The sequence below is a fragment of the Pomacea canaliculata genome, linkage group LG7 (genome assembly GCF_003073045.1).
Source record: "Pomacea canaliculata isolate SZHN2017 linkage group LG7, ASM307304v1, whole genome shotgun sequence".
NCBI classification, from domain to species: Eukaryota; Metazoa; Mollusca; class Gastropoda; order Architaenioglossa; family Ampullariidae; genus Pomacea; species Pomacea canaliculata.
The window spans coordinates 7,477,394-7,494,272 of NC_037596.1; the positions used below are offsets into that span (position 1 = coordinate 7,477,394).

Consider the following 16,879-nt stretch of genomic DNA (forward strand, 5'->3'; position numbering starts at 1 on the left):
TACTTGGATAGAGAGCGAGAGAGATAGAAAGACAAGGCGTGAGAGAGTGGGAGAGAGAATAAAGGAAGAAAGTGAAGATAAAAAGTTACATTGCTGAAGGTTACAAAGAAACAAAGACGATGTTTCACTTCCATCTCAAATAATCGAATTCAAAACTTCCATTGTACTGGCATTTATTCTTTGATCGTGTCTTACATAAAACAGCAAATCTTTACAAGTAAATAAGATGCGAATTGTATTTGTAGAGGACTTTGAGTTTAGATATGTGACATGTAGATCATCTTTATGTGAAGAGACGTGCAAGCTTCATGTATTTATGTAGTAGACCTGTGTATTGTTGATAGGGTGTGGGTGGGGCGGTATGGTGACGATAAAAATGAATGTCAATAAACTTTCAAATAAAAAATATATTCTTGGTGTTCCATTAATATATGCAATAATGCACTAAAACAGCTTGTTAACATTATGTGAGCATCTCGAACACACTCACACACAGATATGACGAGAAATTACTGTGAGGTCTTAAGGTCATCTCATAAACTGTCTCTGCCAAGCAATGTTCCCGAACCCAAGTACATTTTGTATATACAGTGGAACCTCGGTTAGCAAACGCCTCGGATTGCGAATATTTTCGATAACGAACAAAAATTTCGTCAGACATTCGTCTCAGATAGCGAACAAAATTTAGGAAAACGAACAGCCACGTGAACCACACGTGACCGACCAGCATGTCATCATTCGCGCTTGCGACACAGTTACGATCCTTATCTGTAGGCATCCTTCTTATTTAGTGATTTTTGGTCTTTATTTTAATAAGATAATCCTCAATGATGGCTCAGTAAAAGCAGTAGTAGTGAGGTAATGACAGTGCGATAGGCAATAGGAGCCTGAACATGTTCTGTGATAATGTGATGTATTACCCAAAAGTGTTGCAGAAGCAACAGACACGGTGTAGCAATATGAATCGTTGAAGCGAGGCATGCGAAGAGAAAGTACTGAACCTAACAAGAAATAAAATACTACAAAGTTAAATTTAACAGTTGATAAACAAATGAAACTTTTAGGTTCAAGTTATTATAGCTTGCAAGTGATGTGAATAGCGGACTATTTTTGTTTGATATCCCTGCGCGAGTGGGTGTTTGATCGTCTGCTAAAGAGTAACTACACGTCACATTTAAATAAGAATAACATGAAAAAGCTAAACACATACAACTCACGCTTTATTATTGGTTTTGATTTAGAAAAATACCACGAAAATGTCTGCTAATTCATTCAACAACACTAGAAGATCCATAGTTTCTACGCATGAGCATGCCTCGCTTCAACGATTCATATTGCTACACCTCCGCCCACGCCGTCAAAACGGCAAGTTTTCTTATGTTTAAATGGTTTCTTTAATGTTTTCATGTTTATTTAACTCCATTTATATTGTATCATAACTGTTCTCATTAAAACATACCTATATAGCCTGTAGCTTTCATATATTCGCGCGTCAACTGCATAAGCTGGAAACCAATTAAATCAATTTCCTTTATTTCTTATGGGAAAAATTGTTTCGGGTACATTTCGGATAAACAACAGGTCGTAACCGAGTGTAGCAGCAAGAACCATCTACATGTAGCAGTATGATTAGATGTACTAAGTGACCTACTAGCCTAAGCTACACTGCTAACCTGATATAGGGATAGAAGACCGCCAAAAAAAAAAAAAGTCTGGAGTTTCCCGGTCGACTAACATCTAAACACATGACTCAACTGCTACCTTTAACTTCTACATCAAGGAGCGGTTACAAATAAATGGTGCGACTGACAGAAAGGCTTAGAACTGCCGCAATGACGGTATATCATTTCCTCTGCCATTAAAATGAAGGTAAGATGGAACTAACGACTCAAAAACACATGGAGACCCTTCAAGTCATTCGTTTCTTTTGGAGGCTTCAAAAGCGGAAGTTGTTTTGTTTGTGTGTCAGTGTGTGTAATACAAGTTCATGGTGGAATGCAACAGTGAAACAGTAAGACTCCATGATAGGGCAGTTTTCACACAGTATACAAATACATTGTAATATGCGGCCTGGAGAGTGATCAAAGGTTAGTAATAATACCTACCTATGTAGTAATAACAATAATATGATCTACTTGTGAAGTAATTATACAACAAATTAGTAATAAATATTATTACTTAGTAATGACAGTAATAATAATGAACTACCTGCATAGTATTGTATGTACGTAGTAATAAATAATACTAACAATACCTACTTGAGAAGTATTCCTATTAAAAATTGAACATAAATATGGCTTTAAAGTTTTGTATCCTCTCACTTAGAGTCAAATGATGACAGGAATAAAATTCAAAGAATTTCTGTAAAGTTTCTACTCATCTGGGAATTCCCCACTGAGTTTTTCTTTGTGTTTTTCACATCTACAAAGGTCACACACATCATGATCCTCAAGTCTCGTGTTCAATAAAAAATTGTTGTCCAAAAATATTCTAGGCAACACTCTGATATGGAGTCATTTCAACTTAATATTTTTAATATCAGCTAGTTTTTAAAAAAAATAATGTGTCAATCAATATTTCTATTTAATTTTCATCCCACATTGAATAATTGTTTGGTGCCTCTGTGTTAAATACTGTTCTATCATAATACAGTCTTGCACCTTTCTGTTTAGATTGAGTTACCTGCATAGTTTAATTTGTGTTATAAGTGAAGTTTGGTTATGTTCACTCTATATAATTTTATATATTTCTTTATGGCCTCTTTACAACAATTAAAAGAAACAAAATCAATGATTATACTATATTTGCTTTTAACATCTTGACTAAATGGAAAATTTTCGCTTTCATTAAGCAAGCAATTAATTAAATATATCCCCTTATCCGACCAGCTTCAATGCATATAAATGGTTTATTTCACATCTTAGTTTTATCATCACAAAAATGTCATTAGTGTATTCACATGCAATACTGTTCAACCCAAATATCTCATATGCTTTCAATACATCCGTCCAAAAATCATTTACCTTAATTTAAAAAAGTTCACTGCAGAGTCAAATTTATCTAAATTCTCAAATTTAAATGTGTGGACATAAGAATCTTTTTCCAACTATGATTGGTTTTCTTTATGTTAAGCAACCATGATAGTTTCAATGCCTTCATATAGGTTTTAATATCAGGTATTTCAATGCCCCCATTAATGACTTTTTCAGTGAAAACTTTTATGGTTCAATTCTATCATTTTTTTTCTATCCCAAACACTCCAAAATATAGATTTTTGAATCTCATTAACTTTATCATTAGCTTGTGACCCTTGTAAGAGGGGTATTGAGATAGTCAAAATATATACATACATGTTCACGCACATTTCTATCTCACTCACACACACAGTGGTCGATTTATAACAGCTAATATACTGAAAACTAATTTTCTGTACCACCCATTTTTTCCATCTCTTAAAACTTTCTTCAATGCTCATTTCAATCAAATTAATATAATCAAATAAATCAAAGTGCATAAACACTTGTAAACAAAGGATATATTTTTTGTCATCTCATGCTTCTGCCCTTTTTCTCTCTTTCCTGCCAGATGCATAGACATATTTGTAGCCTCATATGTATAATCTCTTTAAAATATACACATTCTATTAATTCTTCTAGGTCACCATCCTCAGAATTAACACATAAAGAGACGCAGAAGATATGGTACCCTAAATAGTGCAGTTTGCAAATAATATGAACCCCTGAGATGGGTTAAAAAACCCAACCAAAATAGAAAACAACTGGATAGCATAATCATGGTGATTGGATGCATAGTTTGAGGTCCCTGTTCCTCGTTATTCTTTATTATTACTACACCCTCCTAAGGGCACTGAGACACTCAAGAATATACAGTATATATATATATGTACATGTTCACACACACTCCAATCCATCCCCAAATATAATATCTCTCTTACACACACATGCACACAAAAACACTTTGTAAAATCATTTAGTTCACCAATCTTAGTAATATCTTCGCAAATCAAGCTAATCTGCTGAGTATCATTTTACTTTTTTTTAAATTTAATAATGACTGGAATTTTTAAGCATTTGGATTGTGAATATAATAAAGTGGCAAATAATTTTTACACTGGTCATCAAATTTTTTACCACTAAATAGAATTCACCTCCTACATCCTTAGTGTTACTGAGTCTATAGAACCTTTACTTTCTAGGGATGTCTGTTTGTATGCATTTATTCACTGGAAAACGGTTATTCAATGACCTAAATTTGATTAAATGGAGATAATTGTTGAGGGGGGTGGGATTTTTTTAAAAGTAGGATTCTAGTTTAAAAAAAAAAGTACTTTTGAGCATTCTATAATTTGAGTATATTTGTTTGGAGTCTAGTTCGTCCTATCTATCGAGAAGATGTGTGAGGCGGGTTTGTCGTACGTGCGAGGCCCACTTTTCCTTGTTTACTGACAATTTCTGCCTTCTCTCATTGTCACCCCTCTCTTCTTTCTGATTCTCTAGTTTTATGGAGGGAGGTGGTGCTTTCATCAGGTCTGGTTTCCAATTTTCTCTTTTTTTTCCTTCGTTTATCTCTTTAGGGGCCATTTTTCAGGCTTGAAATCATATAATACAGAATTAACACAAGAGAAACTATCACAGGACAACCCAGCACAGCTCAGACGCCCTCTTGTAAAGTGAACACAAGTCACTGTTGTAGTGTAGACATCACGAGTTGGCCTGGTGTCCCTTAGTTTCCGCTCATTTTCTTACCATAACTGCATTCCCAATTTTAAATTTGTAATCACCAGTTATAAACGGGTTCTCATTGCATGTGTAAGATCTAGCAACATGAGTCGAGGATAATTTTTGTTAAACGGCTAGATACACCTCACCCAGACCTGCAGAGGCGACACTTACCACATAAAACTTTTCTATTGCAGGCCTCCTCCAGACGACAGATCGTGACGTGATTTGTGGATGAAGAGTCACATCACGTGATGGATAACTTAACACAGGTTCAGCATGAGGATCAACATGAGGATCAACATGAGGATCAACATTACTCCAGTCTTCCAGAAGGCGCGGTGTTGCTGAACTCAGCTTCTGAGGCCGGTAACTGGCATCTGGTCAGAGATGTCATCTCCGATGCTGACGTCTCACCCAGCGACATCAGACAGTCTTTTCTCTTACAGAAACTGGAGTCTGCGACTGTTGATCATCATCTTGTCAGAGACATTCTCAAGGAAATATTTTCAAGCAAAGCAAGTGTTCAGACGATGAAAAGCATCGCCCAAGACGTTTTGATTAAAGCGGCTCACTGTGACAACTGGGAATTCCTGATTGATTTTCTCTTGACAACTGATACTTTGCTTGAAGATGAGAAAAGCCTGCTCTCAGTAATACGTCTGATGGCTTCAAGTCAGATGCTTCAGGCAAACCCTTTCCTACATATGGACGTTTTTACTGCACTGTGGAAACATGCAAATCAAAAGATTATCGACAGCAAAGACAAGAGTGTTCAAAACACCTTGGTACAGATGGCGGCGGAACTCAACATGTGGTCACGTGTCTGTGACCTTCTTGTCACCAAACCGGACCTCAACCTCCTCGACAGGGAAGGTCTGTCAGTCCTACACAGACTCGTCATGTGTCGTGACAGCAGGTTCGACTCTCTTCTTCCGGTTCTTCTGGAAAAAGGCGCCGACGCCAGCCTCAAGAACTCAGAGGGGAACACGGTGCTTCACATGGCTGCTAAACATCAAAAATTAAAGACACAAATTATCGACGAATATCAGAAGAATCGTGCTGAATCTACATGTCAGACTTTAACAACACTTGTTGACTCTTGCTGTTACATAGATGATCGTGATAATCAAGGAAACACTGCCGCGATTCTGGCCGCGAAGAACGACAACTGGGAGTTTGCGATCCTTTTGCTGAAACACGGCGCCCGTACTGATGTCCGGGACCAGTCGCAGAGATCCCTCCTGCATATTTGTGCCATGAGGGGATCGTCTCTGGATCCTATCACGTGTGAAACAGTTGTAACTTTATGTGTCAACAACGGGGCTGCGGTAGATGACCCAGACGCACAAGGATGTCCAGCGCTTCATCTGGCGGTTGAGTCTCACAGCTGGACTGTGTTTGAGGTTCTGGTAAAACTTGGAGCGGACTTTATGTGTCGAGACAGCCACGGCTACAACGTTCTGCACAAAATAGCTCAGATAGAAAGCAAGCATATACATGATGTTACTTTGTTGTTTACTCTTCTAGTAGACAGACATGCTGATTTAAACACGAGGAATCCAGAGGGTGATGCCGTTATTCATATTGCTACAAAACTGCAGAACTGGACGATGGTCAACCACCTGGTGAATCTTAAACCCGACATCAATCTGTCCAACAGTGAAGGCTTCACGATGTTGCATCTTCTTGCCCTATCTAAGCCTCTTTCTCAAGAAGGTGAGTTATGGAACCAGAAAGCGATCTGCAACAATGAAATTACAGTTGAATCTCTCCTTGATGTCCTCCTGGAGAGAGGAGTCGACTTGAATCTCCGCTGCTCAACAACAGAGACGGCACTTCCATCTGGCGGCTAGACACGAAAACTGGCTCATGGTCAAATACCTGATACAGCGAGGAGCTAACATCCTTGAAGTTGACATCGAAGGTACTTCTGTCCTCCAAAGACTTATTTGTTCTAACAGTGAGATCCGTGACATCGAGATCTTTCTTAGTTTCCTTCATGACTATGGCGACCCAAGCTGTGTACCTATCGCTGGTGGTAATACTCTGCTGCAACTTGCCGCCAAGCACGAGAAGTGGGAAATCGTAGTCTACATTTTAAAACATTGGGGAGGGAATGTCGACCATCTTGACAGCGAAGGCTGCAGTATTCTTCACAGAATGGCAACAAGCCGAGGAAGAACATTTAAGGAAGGTGAATGGTGTTTTTCCATCAAACCTATCTTTAACAGTTCCACAAATCTCGACAAGCACGAGCGACATGACCTTATCCATCAGGCGGCTGCTGCAGGAAATGTAGATGTTGTAGACGCCCTGTTGGACAATTTTGATGACGTCAACAGAGCGGATAATGAAGGTTTCACGGTTCTCCACACAGTTGCTCAGTGTTGTGTATCGACATCAGTGGCTATCATCCGACGTCTTGTCGAGAAAGGCGCGGATGTAGACAAGAGATGTCCTGATGGTAACACAGCTGTACAACTTGCGGCGAAGAGCAACAACTGGCTGGCTGTCCAGCACCTACTGAAGTATGGCGCAATGGCTACTACTCTTGACGCTGACGGGACGACGGTCCTACACAGACTGCTTAGTCAGCCACAGTTACAGTGCAAAAAGTGTGTGCTGAGTCCAGATATCAAAATTCCAGTTTTATTAGTTACTTGTATACTATTCCAAGGTGCATTGATTAATCAGAGAGACCTTCATGATAACACTCCTTTGCATCTTGCGGTCAAGAATGAACACTGGGACATGGTGACAGAGCTTGTGGCTCGAGGGTCTTCTATGAACGAACGAGACTCTTGTGGATACACTGCCCTCCACATTATTGCCAAACGCCGGCCGAAAACCAGCAAAACATTAACTGAGAGCAGTTGTGTTACCTGTTCTATAAATTGTTGCTTAAATGTTCAGATTTTAAACTCTGATTTACCCAATGAAGAGAGTAGTCATCTTGTCATATGCGACTATTTTGTCGACAACTCATTTCTTATTGACCTTCTTGATCCTGATGGTAACACAGCACTGATGCTTTCTGCAAAACACAACAACTGGGACGTTACAGAACGACTCCTGCTTAAAGGTGCTGACGTTTGTAAACTGGATCTGAATGGTTTGTCTATTGTTCATGTGTTGGCTTCTGTGACACCAAAGTGTGGCAGTAATCGTTTAAGTCCGGAGCTGTCAAAGAAAATACTGGAGCTTTTGATCTCACGTGGTGCTGACGTCAGTGCACCAGACCCAGAAGGCAACACGCCGATACAAGTTGCTGCGAAGCACGGGAACATGGACATGGTGGAGTGGCTCTTGGAGTTTCACGACAACGTCAACGAGACTGACAGCGAGGGCTTCACCTTGTTGTCGAGAGTCGCTCAGACCTCGTCTCCCAAATGTGAGGACATCGCCAAGCGACTGTTGGAGAAAGGAGCTGATGCAAATATGACGTGTCGTAACGGCAAGACACCGTTAGAACTGTCAGTGATATTCGGCAACTGGAATATAACATTTTTATTGTCTTCTGATAGAACAGATTTCTTAATAGCAAATTGTCTTGCTGAAGAGTGTCCACTAGAAAAGGAACTTTTGCTTCAGCTAGTTTCAGCAAAACCAGTTGATAAATTGTCACACATACTTTTAGACGGAAGATCGGTGATACAGCTTGCAGTCATGATGGGACGGTGGGAACTAGCTGAACAACTTCTTAAAGATGGAGCTTACACCGACCCAGAGCCTCTACTGGGAGAATCTCTTTTCCATGAGTTTGCAGACTGGGCCATAATGACGGAGGATGATGAGATGGTATTGCGTCTGATGCCTAGCGGTCACCTGAACATAAACACACGTGACAGCGATGGTGACACTCCGCTCAACATCCTGGCAAAATATGATCGGTGGGAGTGGGTACAGCGCATTGTGGAGCGTGGAGCGGATATCAACATGGCAGACAGCGAAGGGTGGACAGTACTTCACCGACTAGCCATGTTCCTTATGTTCTCGACTGAAGAGAGATTAAAATCATGCAATTTATTAAAATCGTTTTGTGAGAAAAGTGCAAATTTGAATATGACTGGGGGCCCTGAAAGCAAAACGGCTTTACAGGTGGCCGTGGAGAGTAACAACTGGACTATTTTCTGGTATCTGATAGACTTAGGAGCACAACAAGACTTGAGTGACGACGAAAAACGTCTAGCTCTTCAAAATGTGCATCGTCTACCAAAAATATGTGCTTTGAATAATAATCTGACCGTTTTCATTAGGTATTTGGTAGAACAAAGCTCACATTTATTTCCAGGCAGAGAAGGTCCCTCACCCGTTCTGCATGCGTTGAAAAACTGTATGAGGTTTTCCAAATGGTCGTTGGCGAAAGAACTACTTAAATGGACTTCTGAGAGTGATACAAGAGATTTAATTGATGACATGAATTTGACGCACAAAATGGTGAGCCGATACAAAAAGAAAGATCACGTGATCTGGGTGTCTTATCTGGATGCGTTAATTGAGCGAGGCCTTGACATCAACAGGCGAGATTGTAACGGTGAAACCGTATTTACAAACTTTAACGTTTTGTGGAGCTTTGTTAACAACACATCGGACTCGCTGTTACAGGTTTTGCTCAAACGAGGAGCCGATCCGTTACTTATGGACAACGATGGATATTCATTGCTTGTGCATGTTATCAAGTATTTAAACCTTTTCGAGTTTAAAGCAGTTCTTTCCCTTCTGGAGTTAGGACTAGTCTCCCGTTCGAACCACCTTGATGGGAAAGATTCAACCTCACCGACAAGACTGGCAGTTAAAAGCGAAAACATTCCTGTTTTAAAAATATTGATTGAATGTGACGTCAGCTGTAACTCCGAGCTCCGCGCCCTCAACGCCGAGTATCAGATGAAAAAAGCCCAAGAGGCCGAGAGGAACGAACCTTCGAAAGACCTCAAACAAATCTGCTTGATTCTGGAGCAGGCAGCCACTCAGCCCCGATCTCTGCAGTCTCTCTGTCGGGTCGCTGTGTGTCGCTGTATACCGTGGGGACTGAGCAGACGAGACATGGTTCTGTCCCTGCCCATTCCGAAAGTGCTACACGAATATCTGCTGTTTGTTTACGATATCTCTGATCCTGATGTACAGGCGGCTCTTAACGAACAGACCAGATCTAATGATGATGATGATGATGATGATGATGATGATGATGAGGAGGAGGGAGGAGGAGGAGGACGACGACGACGACGATGACCATGATGATGATGGTGATTTTGATGACGATGACGATGATTATCATGATGATGATTCTGCTGCTGCTGCTGCTGCTGCTGCTGCTGCTGCTGCTGATGATGATGATGATGATGATGATGGGGAGGATGAACTAGATTTTTAATATTGAAATTCCAGTTTTATTAGTTACTTGTATACTATTCCAAGGTGCATTGATTAATCAGAGAGACCTCCATGATAAAACTCCTTTGCATCTTGCTGTCAAGAATGAACACTGGGACATGGTGACAGCTTGTGGCTCGACGATCTTCTATGAACGAACGAGACTTGTGGATACACTGCCCTCCACATTATTGCCAAACGCCGGCCAAAAAACAGCAACAGAAAAACATTAACTGAGAGCAGTTGTGTTACCTTTTCTATAAATTCTTGCTTAAATGTTCAGATTTTAAAGTCTGATTTGCAGACTAGGACATGATGACGGAGGATGATGAGATGGTATTGCGTCTGATGCCTAGCGGTAACGTGAACACAAACACACGTGACAGCGATGTTCTCGACTGAAGAGAGATTAAAATCATGCAGTTTATTATATTCGTGTTGTGAGAAAAGTGAACATTTCAATATAGCCGAGTGGTGGGGTTTATGGAGTGGCGACAACAAACGCCCAACACTGAAATAAAAGCAGGATACCGTCAGCAGGTGCACGGCCTCGACACAATGGCCACGACTGCGACGCACCTCTGTCTTCCTTCTCTGAACCACTGTCGTCTGCTCTATTCCTTTTTCTTTTACGTCATCCGTTTGTCGTCACCTTTCTGTCGTCACCTTATTTTGACGTCACACCTTATGTCATTTGCTGACGGAACTTCCCAAGTGACATCCGGACCTCTACATAAACAGGACTGGTGTTCCGAAAATTAAAATGGCTTTACGATTGGCCGTGGAGAGTAACAAATGGAGTAGATTCTGGTATCGGATAGCACAATATATCTTGGGAGAACAAAGCTCACATTTATTTCCAGGCAGAAAAGGTCCTCCACCAGTTCTGCCTGTTTTGAAAACCTGTATGAGCTTTTCCAAATGGTCGTTGGCGGAAGAACTACTTCAAAGTATTTCTGAGAGTGATACAAGAGAATTAATTGATGACAAGAATTTGATGCACAAAATAGTGAGCCGATACAAAAAGAGAGATCACGTGATGTGGGTGTCATATCTTGATGCATTACTGGAGCGAGGTATGGACATTAACAGCCGAGATCGTAACGGCGAAACCGTGTGGGTGGACTTAAACGTTTTCAGGAGTTTCGAGGACAACACTCCAGTCTCACTGGCAAAGGCTTTGCTCCAGCGGGGAGCCGATCCGTTTCTTGTGAACGACGATGGATATTCATTGCTTGCGCTTGTTATTACGTATGTAGACCATTTCGAGTTTAAACCATTTCTTTCCCTTCTGGAGCTTGGACTAGTCTCCCGTCAGAACCACCTTGATGGGAAAGATTCAATCTCACCGACAAGACTGGCAGTTAAATTCAAAAACATTCCGGTTTTGAAACTATTGATTGAATGCGACGTCAGCTGTAACTGCGAGCTCCGCGCCCTCAACAGCCAATGTCAGAGGGAAAAAGCACAAGAGGCCGATAGAAACGAACCCTCAGAAGGCCTCCAACAAATCTGCTCTATCCTGGAGCAGGCAGCGACTCAGCCCCGATCTCTACAGTCTCTCTGTCGGGTCGCTGTGAGTCGCTGTCTTCCATGGGGCCTTAACAGAAGAGACATGCTTCTCTCCCTGCCAATTCCAAACGTGCTACATAAATATCTGCTGTTTGTTTGCGATATCTCCGATGCACAGGCTGCTCTTAACAAACAGACCAGATCTAATGATGATGATGATATGGAGGTGGAGGAGGAGGAAGAGGAAGAAGAAGAAGAATACGACTTCGATAGTAGTGATTTTAGTGATAGTAGTGGTGAGGACGATTTCTTCAGACAGAATGGTTTACAAGCTTGACAAACATAACCCACCTCCTTATCATAGCAGCTGTTGTGGACCAGTGAAACTGCTTTTAAACTTCCCTTAAAGATACACCAGTTCCAGAGGTAATTAAAGAAAGTCTATATTATTCACGAGGTTTCCTATGGTGCTACCGGCTACGAAACAACCGCTTGACCTAAAGTGTTTTTCGGCAAAGAACTACTTGTAACCAATCAGACACTTAGTGACTCACGGAGTGTGTTTAGCTGTCCCATCGAGCTTCCTCAGTATCTTACTCATAATTTGCTTTGATGTACCTCCGCCCTAAATTTCCACAGCGGGATATTGAGAAGTAACTGCTTTATTAGGCATTTATTCGTTTAATGTATGCCTTTAACCTTCTGCTGCCCATCATATTTCTTTCATCATCTACACTCATACACGTCTACTTGCTCCAAAGAGAAAGTGTTTGACATAAAGCTGAATAGCTTGAGAATTGTTCTTTAAGGACAAACTAAGCACTCACACAGCTTTTATTGCACTAAACAGACCACACAGGTTGTTTATCATTTTAAAAATCCAGAACAGATTTATGTTGATGTCCTAAAAATGCATAGCAGCATCAATCCTGTCTTAAAATAATTTTTCTATTCATTTAGCCTTGTGTTTGTTGGCCAAGAACAGCACTGGGCGATGTTCATTATAGGCACACCATATACTTCGTTGCATTTGTAGCTTCCTTTCATTTTGCTCTTTTCTTTGTATAGATATATATACACATTGATACAGATATTGTAGAGATCTTAGAGGTATTAACCTGCTGTCTTTTGATTTTAATTTGCTTGAACGAGAACGGAATGGGTGGGCAGATGATGAGTGTGTGGACGAGCGTGGGTGTAACGGCCACCGTCTTATTTTTGTTTGATGTAACAGCGTCATTGAGCGGCTCCACTACAATAAATGTTGAAGATGAAGATTGGCAAAGAGTAGAGCGATTTTGGTTGCATGATGCGTGTTCTTGACTGTGACTGGAGAAATACCTGTGTTTAAGTCCTGACGAGACTGATAAAAGGTGAAACCTGTTTAGGTGAGTCTGCCTCGTTCTCATTGTTGAATTTTCAAATTTTGGATTAGAATACTGATATGCTGTTTTGAAATGATTATCAAATTGTTAAGGAGTGCACTTTTCTCTCCAGATTTTTTCTTCCTGTGTTCCTTTTTAATTGGTGCACTGCACTGAATCTCACCTAATTTCAAGAGGAGCAGTGCTGTGGAAAGACTCGTCTCTCAGCGGGTTTTCACTGACTTAAAGAAACGATCTCTTCTGTACTTTCTTTAAACGCTCTCCTCCATCAGACAGCAAAAACAAAATATTATTTTTGTGTGACTGCAAATGATTGTCGGCCTGTCGTCTGCTGCTCCTGGCGCCAATCAAACATGTCTCGCTCTCTGACGTCAAATTCTGTTGACCTCATACATACGTAGTTAGACCATTATTTTGACGTCATTAACACACATCTGTTCGAATACCGAGACTCACTCTTAGGCTCTTGCGAAGTTAGTCTCGGCGAACCAGACGACGACCTGACTTTAATGAGACTTTCGATATCAACAATATAATTACCGTAAGTGCATTGATTTGTTCCGCTATTAAACAAACTTTTGCCTATGTAGAACACAAAAGTATTTGCTTCACTAGTCTGAAATCTTTCTTATGAAATAATAAATAATATGAAACTTACATAAACAAGGAGACCTACAATCACTGAAGTGCGAGTATATGCTTCACCTTGGTTTCTCGCTTTTATAAAATCTCTTGAATGGGTAACGTGGCTTGGCTTGTTTCTAAATTTATTTTCGCTCAAAATGTTGTATTTTATTGTGCTTTCAATTATTGGCTTTCGGCGCCTTGTCTAGTAACTAAGTAACGCAAGGGGTCCCATGATATTGGTAGACCTGGTCTTCATGCTGACATCATTATTTAAACAAGCTTCTGATAAAACTAAATAAATAAAAAGAACAATTTAAGCGTTGTTAACACCTTTAATTACTTCAATCTGTTTTCTGTCTCGTCAGTCAACATATTCGAATAAAAGGTAAATCGAATAACAACAGTTCAACACCGCTCGCTCCAGCATGTACTACGGCTTGTGACATCTACCACGTAGATATCTTCCCCGGTCGCGTTCATCTTGCAGACATTGAAGACCACGGCAACAATGATAATGATAAAAGCAAGTTTCCTCATCATTTCGGCACTTTGATGTGCATTGATCACACACACACACGCACGCACACACGCACGCATACAAGGACATTGAATGCATTATGCGTTGTTATACATTCTGTTTTGTAGCTAATAAAATAAAACAAATTCGTAATTTAGTTAAGATTCAGCTACGGATCATTAACAAACCAAAAGGTAGCAAAACAAAAATGAAAGACAAACTCTCAATCAAGACAGAAAGGCGATAACAAAGACGTGTAACTTCAACTGAACCTCATTAACATTTTAAATGAAAGTCGGTCTACTTTTCTCTTGTGTTTTCCATTTCAATTCACTCAACATGTTTCATTTTTAACACCGCTTACAAATGGCCACTTGTATCTCCTAGATCTTATTGCCAGAAAACATTCTTGTTATCACATTTAAGACCATTGCAGCAAAGATGATTAAAGTCACGTAATGTGTACATTAACACCAAGGTCCCTAGACACTACCCACTACCTTTCCCCTCACATCAGAGTTAATTGCATCCACTTCGTTCACTTACAGATAAAACCTGCGACACCGCGACTACAGCGACAACAAACAGCAGCAACAGCCTCATCTGAAGGAAAAAAAGTGAGTGGAAATATGGAAACAATCGCATGACGACTAAATTGATACAGTACATGTCATCGAAGCTACAGAGTAAGACGACTGTCCGCAGAAATATTACCATCGCCATCATCGTCGTCGACGTTATGACGATCATGATCACATTCATTCACCTACTGAGCAATTGCAATATCACTACATTCACATATGTAGATCAGTACATGCGTATATTCATACATACACATGTACTATTAGGAGACCGACACAGTACCTACCTTTCCGAATGGTAATGTCGGACAGGTAGATCGCAGTTTCCCGTAAGGTGAACAGCAACTGACTAACCTGATGATTTCTTCAAGAGACACACGTCATGACACGTGATCGCTGTCAACGTGGCGCTCAGGCATGAGATAGGCTGCCGTCATTATCAGGAGGTAAGATAGTAATAATGAGCATTTATACAGCGCCTCACTTCTTTTACTCATCCAACAAAAAAGCTGTATACCCAAGGCCCATCATCTGGTGGAGTCATTCTTCTAGTGAGAAATCGTCTAATGCATCATGTAAAACTAAAAGAAGTGTCATTTGATAAATAATAGTCGTAGAAGTAGCTCGTACGTTGCTAGGCACAGACACGGGGAAGTGAAATTTGTCCTCAAAGGACTTCAAAGAAGGAATATTCAGTTAGTTTTGTTTTCTGTAAAGTCCTTTGCAGACAAGTATTTCGCACCCGGATAGAAAATCTGCCGAAGTAAGCATCAAATAATTTGGCCAGAGTTGCGCCAAGGAAGATGTCAGCAAAAAGAAACTTATCCTGTCGACTAAACAGAAAACTAACTTTTCTGAGCTGTTGGGGCAGTGAACAGGGATCCGTCTTGAGCGATGAAGCTTTCCATCCTCAATTAAGATGTCTGACAATGTCATTATTTATGACATGATCTACAAAACGCGCTTGAAGAAATCAAGCAAGAACAATTAGAATCAGAAAAAGGGGGCACGCCCCATGCATAAGTACACATATAAAAAAAATTCTAGTTTAGGCAAGGGTCTGACGGTCAAATGCTCATCAAAAAGCGGCTCCGACCACAGGGATGCGGTTCCCACCTCCTGCTACTTGGACACGACTGAGCGAGTTCATGCCAGCCTCCCGGCTTCGCGGGAATATCTACAGGGGCTGGAACCAGACCTGACCAACGACCAGCACCCACACCACCCAAGCTTTGATGGTGAAGGATGAACGGGAGTTCGGACAACAAACGTCTCCCAGGGGATTAAAAAAGTCTCTCTAAACTTCTTAGAGCAGACGACACATCATGCACAGTAAGAATAACATCAACCGTCGTCCTCTTCTAGCAGGAAACTTGTTAAACTAACAAACAAACAAACAAACAAACAAACAAACAAACAAACAAACAAAACAAACAAATAAACATCTTACATTTGACACAATCAAAAACGTTATATGAGGAAAAAGTACGTAACATTGTTTGTTAAAAATCTGCATATTTTACAGCGAGAAAGAAAATTGGAATCGATATTAAATTATTTACCCAACAGCCAAGAATGTTTTCATGCCAAAGATTAAGATACACGCCCCTTTAAATGACGAATGTTCTTAAGCGTGGGAACCTTTTTTTCGGGTATTCCTTTTTTTAAACTAAACAATAACTACACAAAGCATAAAATACTTTCACGTAAAACAATTTTCTTAAATAAATCAACAAACATATCCCTGGCAATGTGCACAAATTTTTTCTCAACCTCTTCATACCCTACCATACGAAAAGAGCAGCTGACAATAGCAACAGAGGTTGTAGTGGATTGTCTTTAACTTTTACCTGTAACTTACACAAATATATAAATGACGAATTTTATCATCTTGAAACAGTCTGAAGGTTTCTGGCTGTCAATGAGACACCACACTGTTCATTGCGATGCTCATCACATTGTCATTCAACAACGAGAGTTCTTTCACTGTCATGTTTGCCAGACTGTTCTGAAGTTATGATAGCTTGTTTACTCTTATGTCTGGAAGACTGTCCTGTAGCTCTAGCTGATGGTAATTCTCTCCACGTTGCTACGATGACATGCGCCAAACAAATTATACATTTAGTAACAAATAGATGTCATTGA

At 40.4% G+C, this 16,879-nt stretch overlaps 2 protein-coding genes across 2 annotated transcripts in view; both read left to right on the top strand.

Moving 5' to 3' along the window:
• Positions 1 to 16,879, top strand: part of LOC112568478 — a 29,643-nt gene that overhangs the window by 3,406 nt on the left and 9,358 nt on the right. Inside the window, exons 3-4 of the mRNA XM_025245785.1 lie at positions 5,012 to 6,458; positions 6,547 to 9,916. Coding sequence (XP_025101570.1) covers positions 5,012 to 6,458; positions 6,547 to 9,916 — 4,817 coding nt within the window. The remainder of the gene's footprint in view (positions 1 to 5,011; positions 6,459 to 6,546; positions 9,917 to 16,879) is intronic.
• Positions 1,885 to 16,879, top strand: part of LOC112568488 — a 60,519-nt gene continuing 45,524 nt past the window's right edge. The window contains exon 1 of the mRNA XM_025245795.1: positions 1,885 to 2,087. The gene's annotated coding sequence lies outside the window, so the exon portion shown is untranslated. The remainder of the gene's footprint in view (positions 2,088 to 16,879) is intronic.